The sequence below is a fragment of the Amblyomma mixtum genome, chromosome 3 (assembly GCF_055824585.1).
Source record: "Amblyomma mixtum isolate Tamu chromosome 3, ASM5582458v1, whole genome shotgun sequence".
In the NCBI taxonomy this organism is placed as follows: Eukaryota; Metazoa; Arthropoda; class Arachnida; order Ixodida; family Ixodidae; genus Amblyomma; species Amblyomma mixtum.
In genome coordinates, this window is record NC_143014.1 from 324,964,292 (window position 1) to 324,974,581 (window position 10,290).

The 10,290-nt window shown below is 48.1% G+C and overlaps 1 protein-coding gene across 1 annotated transcript in view; it reads left to right on the forward strand.

Moving 5' to 3' along the window:
• Positions 1–9,240, forward strand: part of LOC149355819 (kinesin-like protein KIFC1) — a 33,659-nt gene extending 24,419 nt beyond the window's left edge. The window contains exons 2-8 of the mRNA XM_089576201.1: positions 1,249–1,274; positions 3,163–3,423; positions 3,552–3,722; positions 6,809–6,947; positions 7,683–7,822; positions 8,648–8,797; positions 9,235–9,240. Of these exons, the coding sequence (XP_089432327.1) occupies positions 1,249–1,274; positions 3,163–3,423; positions 3,552–3,722; positions 6,809–6,947; positions 7,683–7,822; positions 8,648–8,797; positions 9,235–9,240 (893 nt within the window). The remainder of the gene's footprint in view (positions 1–1,248; positions 1,275–3,162; positions 3,424–3,551; positions 3,723–6,808; positions 6,948–7,682; positions 7,823–8,647; positions 8,798–9,234) is intronic.
• The last annotated feature ends 1,050 nt before the right edge of the window (positions 9,241–10,290 follow it).

The following is a 10,290-nucleotide window of genomic DNA, read 5'->3' on the forward strand; positions in this document are numbered from 1 at the left end:
TTTTTACGTTCTAAAATACTTATAATCCTTCCCGTTGCGTCCACTACGTTTCTATTGATTGTGAAGAAGGCAAGTTTTACACTTTCCCTTTTTCTAGAACTGTTACCGGCGAATCATCGTCTTACTTTAAAGCAGCTTCTTACATTACCCAAAAATTCTAGACACGCGCATTTTTTCAACGAGAAGTTTTATATGGATGGCATTTTTTTCACATATCGTGAGATTTCACCATAATAATCAATATCCACAGGTCCCTTCTCTAGACGCTTGTTGTGTTCCGCTATTTCTTGTCAAAAACACAACCCATTGGTTTTCTATTCCAGTGTTAACCAAGGACTGCGAGAGCAGGTCAGGCGTTAAATGGAAGATTTTTATGCGCATCGGAAGATTATACCATTGGCATCGGTACCTTCTTAATGGCGCCTTGCAATATTTCACAGTTGCCTCACAATTAGGAGCGACGTCCAAGAACGCTGGATTTTTCCATTTTCGTATTCAACTCATTCGGCATGTTTGCCGCGACTACTGCACCGGGAAGTGTTCACATCGCCAAAAAGATATGAGATGCAGATCTGAGGTGCAGCTATAACAATTTTTTGAACAAGCCTTTCCGAGCTTCAGTTGGCGACACACTATCCACCAAGCCGTGGCGTCCGCATATGAGGACGTGTAAAGAAGTGTGTCCTACATTTATTATTATTTTGAGGAAAAAGTGTTTAGTTGGAATATTGCCTCCATTAAAGTTGAAAAAAAGTACGAAGTTATCAGCGAACCCAAGCAAGTACGTATAGAATAGAAATCGAAAAAAATTGCAGCTCCTATGACAGCGCTCGATCGTGTCATTCGCCAACATTCTCGTCGTTTTCAACCGCAATAGAAAAACGTAACGCCGAAAAGTGGAAAAATCTTAAGGGAGCCATTTCGCACAGTTTTGCTTTCGATCTCAGTGAATTTTTTTTAATGTGTCTTCAAAAAATTTATTCTTTGTTTGTCCTCTGATGAGCAGACCAGGGCCGAAAGCATTATTAAAGGCGGCCTAAACACCTTCTAAGGAAAGTAGATTTTAACTCTCTCAATCAGCACATTGTGCTGTCTTGAATGCCTGCAGCAAACAACACACTTCGACACGCAACACAGAACCCAAAAGTGGCGAGCCCATTCGGGCGACTTTTGCACGCTCGCATCCTCCTCCGTTTCAAACTCTTGCGTGTGCCGGTTAAGAAATGGTTATTTATTGAACTGTTTCAGACGCCACGCGGCCAGTCATCACTCTGGTGGGTCAACAAGCTGCGACTCATTGGGCAATTCCCGCGCTCGTCATGGCAGCAGGCGGTCGGGCCGAGTGGGTAGGGCCGGCGGAGTCTGAGCGTGGAAATGTGCGAAGACGCTGAAATTCAAATTTTACCTACATAATACTCACTTTCTGCGAAATGCTTCAAAGAAATACTTCCTGGAGGATATTCGTGAAGTGGCGTCCTTGTGCAACACTGGAATACCGTACCTTTATTGAGAGTCCCTTCCAGACTCCTTTACAGGCAATGGAACGCGATGATAAAAAAGAAAACGTAATTAAGGACTCATATCTTGATGAACTAAATCTGCACACAATTTAAACATGAAAAATGTCTCCCGGGAAAGACCGCACAGCTATCCGCTATACAAAGGAACAAATCTGGATGAAAGTCACTTGCCTCGTTGATCTTTTCGTTTCCTCTCACGCGCTGACGTTGAAGAGGAAGAAGAAGCGAAAGCGTCTCGAAGGTCTTATTCAGGCGCCTGAGAGGTACGTGGCTCATCACAACGTTCGAGTGGTACGTCACTCGTTTTTTTAAATGTGTTGTGCTTTCTCGCGCTTAATCGTCGCTGCTGCTCAACGGAGTGCGAAATCTGCGAAAAGGTGAGCTTCTGTGCAAGCGTTCACTCACGGAAGTAGCCTCACGTATGAACGGATCCCCAACTGTTCACTGCAGCTTTGCTACATTAGCTCGCACTTACGTTCGTGGGGCGCGCATACCTTCCCCACGTTTTTTTTCGTATCGACGGTGTGACCAGCATTAATCTTTTACAATCTGCTGTGCCGCGATCTTCCCACTACGGCTTAACCGCTTAGGTCTAGTGCGTCATACCCTCTTCACTGCCGGCTAACTGCGTAGTATCTATTTCCACTGGAGTGCGAAACGCGAATCGCGTACTTTATGGCCAAATGCCCGCGTTCCTGCAACGAGCCGCACGTGAAATTGCATCGTGTTTCACAGGCAGTAAGCGCTGCTGTATAGTTCACGCCGCCGCAGTCTACCCGCACGCGTTATTTAGAGCACAGCACTTCGGTGCCCGTTTCTGCGTTTCGCAGCATCCCCATCACTGTCGTCGTTGTAACCAGCAGTGGACACCTTAGTCATGTTTTAAGCTGCGAAACCAAAGGAGTAGGAGCCTGGAAAAAAAAAACAAGAAAGGCGCATAACTGCCCTCTTGGGACAGTGCACATCTCAATCGTGCTTTAAGCTGCGTCGCGGTAGTGACAGATGTGCGCTGCATGCGTTGGCATTGACAACGCTGAGCCATTTTAAGGAAAGGAAGTGCGCATAACTGGCTCCCTGGGTCAGTGGACACCTGAATCGCGCTTATAGGCACGTGGAGCGATGAGAGAGCGATGTGGGCTGCATGGTTTAGTGCTGACAACTGTGAGCGAACCCTCGCGATCAACCTTTAACTGCCCCTTGCCAGGGTGGCAAGGTGGGTGGGACTTTAATGTACATATAAAGACAAAGAGGAATTTCTTACCACTTATGCGGGAGAACATACTGTTCCTCTCGCTCGTAAAGCCTCCCACGGGTGGGCCTCGCGAAATACTTGCATAGACCTCATCTTTGAGAATCAATATTTGGTGCAGCAAGTCGAGCATATATCCAGCTACTTCTCCGATCACAAAGCTGCCTTCATGACAATCAAGAACTGTTAGTGGAGCGGTTCTTGAAGAACGAAAATGTGTGAAAAATGACACGTTGTCTGTAATTGTACACATACATGTTTTGCTCGAAATCTTTGTCACAGACATTGGTCACTGCAGATTTGCTTTTCGCACTGAGGTGTAATGTGTCGTTCATGCCTGGCCAGCCCTGCACAGTGGTAGCAAGTGTGGGTGCATCTGCCTTGTTCGTGCAGGCGCAACGGGAGACCGTCCTGACTTTCAGCTTTGACCGAGTGTTCCCGGGCGTGGCCAGTCAGGCGGAGGTGTACGCCGAAGTCTCCCAGCTGGTGCAGAGTGCACTGGACGGCTATCGCGTGTGCATCTTTGCCTACGGCCAGACGGGCGCCGGCAAAACCAACACCATGGAGGGGAACGAAGGTGACGAGCTGAGGGGCATCATCCCGCGGGCCCTCCACCAGGTCTCCAAGGCATCCCAGAAGCAGCCCCAGTGGACGGTCAGTGTACGCAGGAAGGGAGGAGGGAACGTGGGTGCTTTTGCGCTACTGTTCTTTAAGCCTGCCATTGACTGCACTCCTTTGTGATTCTACAGAATGATGATTGATGCGGCTTGCTTCCCTTGCAGTACACCATGGTGGCCAGCTTTGTAGAGATGTACAACAAGACTCTGCACGAACTCCTGGTGCCTCCGTCCCAAGCAGACAAGGCTCCGTCGCTGCAGCTAAAGATGAGCAGCAAGGACGGGCCGGTCACGGTTGCCAGCCTGACTGAGGTGCCAGTCCACTCAGCCCGACAGGTATGTTAATAAGTACCTTAAGACCGTGTAGGGAAAACTTCATTGACTGCTCTAGTGGCGGTGGTGTTTCACACTGCATCTCACCGTTTGCGTGTGCATACTGATCGTATAGTGTAATACTCTACAATGATTGTGAGGCTTTTGTTCGCTTTTAACGGACAATTCATTTTCCCCGACCGCCATCGCCCGTGGAAATGGACTGCGTACCCACCTCGTGCAGTGCATGTTAGGTGATGACGGGTATTCATCGCAGCATCCTAGAACAGAATTAATTCGTGGTATGACCCATGGCCATCTCTCTTATAGGGGTGTCATCGGTAATGTTGGGTGGGCTGCAGACATAAAAGAAGCACGACTCCTGCATGCATGCATCGAAAGCCCTTGTCTGCCCATAAACCGCTGCAGTATCTAAGGCTCGCACGCAACTTTTTCGTGCGATATGTCTAATGCGCAGGCCAGCTTGATAGCTTCCATGTGTGCCGTCTTTGTAGCCCGTTGTGTTCAGGTGGTGTGGGCTGGGCAGTTTTATTTTCTTCTTGCCCATTATACCCTTCCTGCCGCCTGTGTAGGAACAGTGTGGCCGCGACTCCTTTTCTCTTGATAAACTTGGCAAGCATTGTCTTCAAGTTGGGGTGCACACCAGGCTTCAGGCTGTGAAACAATCTCCTCTCACATGTTTGCTGTTCTGAGACTTTCTTCTGCCAGTTGCAAATGCAGGGCTCATCCACGTCAATTTTCTTCCGGCTGCTCTGTTGCCGATTTTTGAGCAGGGAACATGATCTTCAGTTTCTCTTTCGCTTGAGTGACTGCTGCCGTGACACACTCACGATGCCTAAACAAGGCTGGCCAACACTGTAAAATGGCGAGTATAGAAAATGGCACCCGACTTTGAAGGTGGAACAGCATTCTTGCACAGCATTGCTCTAAGCATAGCCAGCATGGATGGAGTTGTCGAATAACCACATGCTTGTCGATTTGGCCTTGCTCTTCATTGGCCCCTCATCGGCTTGACACGCGTCCATGTGTCTGTGGGAGCAAACAATGTACAGGAGGCCGCGCTTTGCCATAAAGCCATTTGCCGCTCGAAAAAAAATTCTTTAATAACCTGGACCCCTCCACTATTTTTAAACTCGTTTTTTATTTTCTTCCAATTTTTGTGCAGGTGGTTTGCGAGAAAACACGGTATCTCGGGTCTCGCCTGGTCCAAAAAATTGGTCGGGGACTTCACTGCATGCTTATCACATCGTTTAACTTGCTTTTCTCTAATAAAACAGTGTGTCTGCAGACATTAAAAAATTTCTGCATGCACGAGCCAGAAAATGAGGTGCAACACGACAGTCATAGCGTCAGCTCATGCTATGATGCAGTACACTGAACGCTCTGAGTAAGATATTTGAAGTGGTGCCAGTGAACATGTTTTCTAACGCTATAGGAAAAGATGTGTCGTGCATGGAAACGCAGCTTGCAAAGGGATAGTGGGACAGGCGAAGCTGTCGCACTGTTTTTTCGAGTTTGTGAACCATGTATCCCAAGCCACAGGGGACAAGAGAGAGAGAGAGACAAAAGGGTGTCGGAAATAAAATCCTTGGGACCCGCTTTGTGCAGTTGCATCTCGCAGCAGATGTGTTGTGCTCTACATCTCGTGGCATTGTATTGTTTTCATGCCTTGGGCTGAGAATAGCTCCAGTGTGCCTGCAGGGCTGTGAAAGGTACACAAGCGTTGTGGGGGTAGGGGGGTGGGGCTACATCGCCTAGGGAACACTGCGCTCGGGGAAGAAGGGACTATGGCAGGGATGTACCCACCCCTGTTGCTGTTCAAGCTGTCGCTTTTCACGACGTATCTCGTCGCATTTTGTCGGTTTTCCCTGTTTTATACAGTACCAGCTTTGCTTGCAAAACTTCCCAATGGGCATGTAAACTCCCATGAACGTCGTGTGGGTGTACAGGATGTCTGCAGGACGTCCAAGGGGTTGTTCAGTGTCCGTTGGATTTCTGAGTAGCTTGGTTTTCTGCACCCACATTCGGTAACCTCTGTGGTCATTTAATTAATCCGCAAAAATTTGTAACACCACAGAATTGCACTTAACCCGTTTCTCTTAATGGCCGCATTTTGTGAAAGAACATGCGGTAAGTGAACCTTTCGGGGAAAATGTTTGAGGATTCTGTTTCCTTTGCACCGAACTTTGGTTATTCATACTTCTGTAGCTTCAAAAAAATTCTGTACGGGCCACGCATTGAAATTTGTCACGCGTGCGAGCAGCAACAACATGGCCTTCTTCAGACTGATGCTTTGCTTTGTTTCTTTTATTTTTTGAGGATGCTGACAAGAGATGCTTGTGCAGAGTGTGGGTGTAAATGTCATGCAGGGCTGGTAAAATGATACCTCGTTAATTTGGTCTTCAAATCTCTGAATGACCCATCTGTGGAATCACTGAATGTGTTCACTGAAGCTTTATTTTGTTCAAACTTGGCAATGTCTATATTATTTGAAAATGGGTATTTTTCGCAGTTATGCCGAATGCTTTAATTCGTGCACGTTGTCGGGAGTGCTGATAGCAGAGCTTCTTTATAAGTTGGAAAGGCTTTCCGCAGCTTCTTTCAGTGGGCAGTGTGGTAGCGCTTGAGCATCTTTGCATGTGGCGCCTCACATGAGGAGGCTTCACTGCACAAATATGGAACAGCACGTGATGACCACGGAGTTTCGGCGGGCTGGAAGAATGTAAATACCACATGTAGGAAATGAGGGCCGTATCGCCGTATCGACCCAGCCTTCCTGATCGTTGTCACGCCTGCCGTTGCGTGCTGATAAGAGACAGTGTATTGTGCAGTTCAGGTCTTATACGACAAGTATTTAGACGGTCGCATGTGTAGCAGGTCATAACACGATGCACCGCCACTTTGGATTCCTGTCTGAATTAGTCGATGCAGCTCAAGAGTGTCCGAATAAATGAGCTTGTGACGCCATAGGCTCATAAGGGCGCTGGAGGTACTCCAGAGGCAGTCCGAATTGTACGATAGCTCGAGATAACGGGTGTCGAATTAAAGAGGTTTCACTGTACTCTCCTCCTCGCTGCTTCTTTTCCCAGATCGGCCAGTTGCTGCGGTATGCGCGGAAGAACCGGGCTGTGGCTGCCACCAAGTGCGACGAGCGGTCATCCCGGTCCCACTCCGTCTTCCGCCTGGACATCACGGGCCACAACGCGCACACACAGCTCGGCTGTCGAGGTCGGTGCATTCTGTTTGCTTTGGCATCTCCCAACAGGATTTCTTGTTGCAGTCAACAGAAGGGGGTAGGGGGCGGAAGGCTGAAAAATCGAGCATCAGACATGCAGTAGTCGTGGGACAATAGCATGCTGCTAGATTTTCCAGCCCCGCGACCATGGTCTCAGGCAGTTGCGTGCCCTTCGCGACTCTGGTGCTGCCATCTGCTGCATTGTTTGCGCGCTGTGAACGGCGCCCGCCTCTTCAGTTTTGAAAGCTCAGAAGATGCCTTCAAGTTCGGGCTTTAGAGCAGGTGTTGTCCATTGGCCTCCCAAATGCTTCCCGATTAGTGTACGGCCTATTCTGTTCACCTTTGTTAGTTCGAATTTCAATTCATTCAAACTGCAACAGCTTTTAATCTTTGCTCCAATATGAACGAGGTTTTTACTATAACATAAACCAATTACTTTTTCTCTAGTTTTGTTCATTTTTTACAGCATCGAAAAAATGTCCCGTTGCATTGGTGAGCCTCGGAACCGCGGTGAGCCATTTCAAAACGAGCAGTATTCTACCTATGCTGATTGCAGAAGCTGCCATCTTGGCTACTTTCTCCAGCACTCCAAATCGTTAAAATTGCCAGTATTTTTACTTGGCATATAAATATGCACTAGTAGGCGGTTAAGGCATTACGCCCGCGGTGCTCACCTTTGCAGAGAGCAGTGCTTGGCATGTAGTTGTGCGTGGTGTGACTGTGCACAGGGCGGCTGAACCTGGTGGACCTGGCAGGCAGCGAGAGGCTGTCGGAGTTGCAGTCGGCGGGGGCGCGCCTGCGGGGAGCCCAGAACGTCAAACGCGGCTTGGAAAACCTTTGCAATGTCATTCTGGCGCTCTCCAACCAGGTGGGAGCTCCACTACCTTGAAAGCATGTCGTGGGTTTTCGTAGGTTACCCCGTACAGCAGTTTGGAAGGTTCTTCAGCTGCAGTATTTCGCCAGTCCTTTCAGCCGGGTTGCTTCAATCTTCTACCGTTGATAAGTCATAGCTGCTCGCCATCGGCCGTGGTGTCGCGGGCTGTGCTGCCATCTTGTGGTCAGTGCAGGGGAAAACTTTGCCGCACAACATTTCACCTTGCCCTTGATTTGAATTCACCCGTTGCTCAACCCGCATGCTTCGACTGCGCAGTTTTCTAAAACGCTCACTTTTGTACAGTGTTTACACGATATTAAGTCGACACCCTCCATATCACTTATCAGGAGCCTGTGGGCACACTCCACAACGAAAATGTATTAGTCACTGGACTCCTCGTCCAAAGTTGTGCCATCGACCTCAGTAGCGTAGCTCTCATCTTCGCTGCTGCAGTTTCGCAACACGGCGTTCTGACATCGTCCAGCGAAAACCCATGCGTCTTCTTCCCTCAAATCCCCGAACTTTGCAAACAACGGCACCAACGATGCTCCAACTTCAGAATTTCAAGCTAAAAAAAAAGGTACATTTACAGTCTTGCAAATATGGTAGTATTGTATATGACCCTTGTGTGAACATGGCAATCTACCAGATTACATCAGATTTATTCACTCAGTCATCGCTATCTTGTATAGGTGCACAAAACACACCGTATGTCAACTTTTTCGTGCGTAGTTTTCTCCATTACTCTGTCCTTGAAGGACTGATCCTGATGCGCCGTTAATTTTGCTTTTCTCGCGGCGGGCTGTGCCGTTCATACAGGCTGACCATGTGCCATACCAGAACTCCAAACTGACACACCTCCTCATGGACAGCTTGGGTGCCAACAGCGAGACACTAACGCTGCTGCACATCTCGCCGCGGGAAGAGAACACAGGGGGGACCATCAACTCGCTCCGGTTTGCCACAACGGTGAGCACACTATTGTCGGTGCTCCAATGGCAAAGAACGCCTCTCCGGAAATCCTTGCCACATATTTGACCATTTCAACCTCAAGATTTCCGCTTCACTCTGCGTAGTCTTAGATGTTAAGCTTTTGTACGCTATCCTTCAGCTAAACAATTGCAAGTAGTTTATTTTTCAGAACATGGCTCTTTTTTCTCAGTTGATGCTTTCTTCAGCTTACTCACAGCAGTCCTTTTGCAGTGTAAACAGTGATCACTCCAATAAGTAAGAGTGGCACTCTTTATGGCTTATCACTGCATGTTAACAAGTTACTGCGATTTCCAGTCCTGTAGACCATTATTTTCTTGAATTCTCGTTAGTGCAGCTCGTAAGGTACTTTTTTCTGAGCGCTGACTGCACAGCATGATCGTGCACACTATGCATTGCGCTTTTCTTTTCCGCAGGTCTGAGAACTTTCTCGAACTGCAGTAGCCACAGTTTGTCAGACGTGTACAGAGCAGAGTGGTGTTTCAGTTGCCTTATCTTTATTTGCACATTTGGTGATATTCAGAGCAATCTTGTTGCGCTCGATTGTTAGTTAGCAGTCAAAGGCGACACAGGATAAGAAATTCTTGTTTCAGGTCGCGGCTGTTTTGGGAGCAAATGCTTGCATAAATAGCAAGAATGCAGTGGCATCCAGAAAACTACCTTTTTGTCTATATTCATTATCTATGGAAAAATAGATCTCTTATCTGCGGCAATTGTATGCAATGACGGCTTCATTTCTGCCGCGTTGTATGGTGGCAGTGGCAGCTAACATCAGTGCAGACATCGTGGCTAGGTGGTAAAAAATAGTTGGGATTATAAATAGTGAGCACTGGGCACAAATGGTACTTCCCAGTGCAGTTTTGTTGACGTATCTTAGTCGGATCATAACGTATGGTTCAGTGGAAACCCGCTGTTGTGTATCCGTGTATTGAGTTTTCCCGGCTGCTATGTTTTCGTGAGCCAGTGCTGGCCAAGCTTCCGTAGAAAAACATGCAATATAGGCTGAGCTGTTACGTCAGCGTTGTGACAACGTTTCCTGCATGCTACGTTGCGACGGTGCTTCAATTCGTGCCTGCATTTTAACAGCCTACGTTTAGCGTGTGCAAGAGTGGGCCAAACCGGCCAGTGTCGGACTTGGCCCTGTTTCACCCTCACCGACACCGCCAAGCACATTTATGGGCGCCGTAAATCTTGTTGTGGCTTTTGGGGCAGTTCTATCGCTGGTGTGACATGAATGTGAAGGATTGAAGGCTCAAAAACGAAACTGTACCGCTGCACGCAAAGTGCAGGAAGTGCTGTACAATGCTGTGCGAGGTAGTGTAACGGGTTGACGCCGAAGCACGCTTCTGTCATCAACGTTACCGTGTCGCCCGAGGCTTAGAAAATTGGGGGCGCTTAAGTTTCGCCTTTAAGAGTAGACCGCAATAGCATTTTTCGCTCCGTTCGCATCACCTACTCAGATACCTTATTCC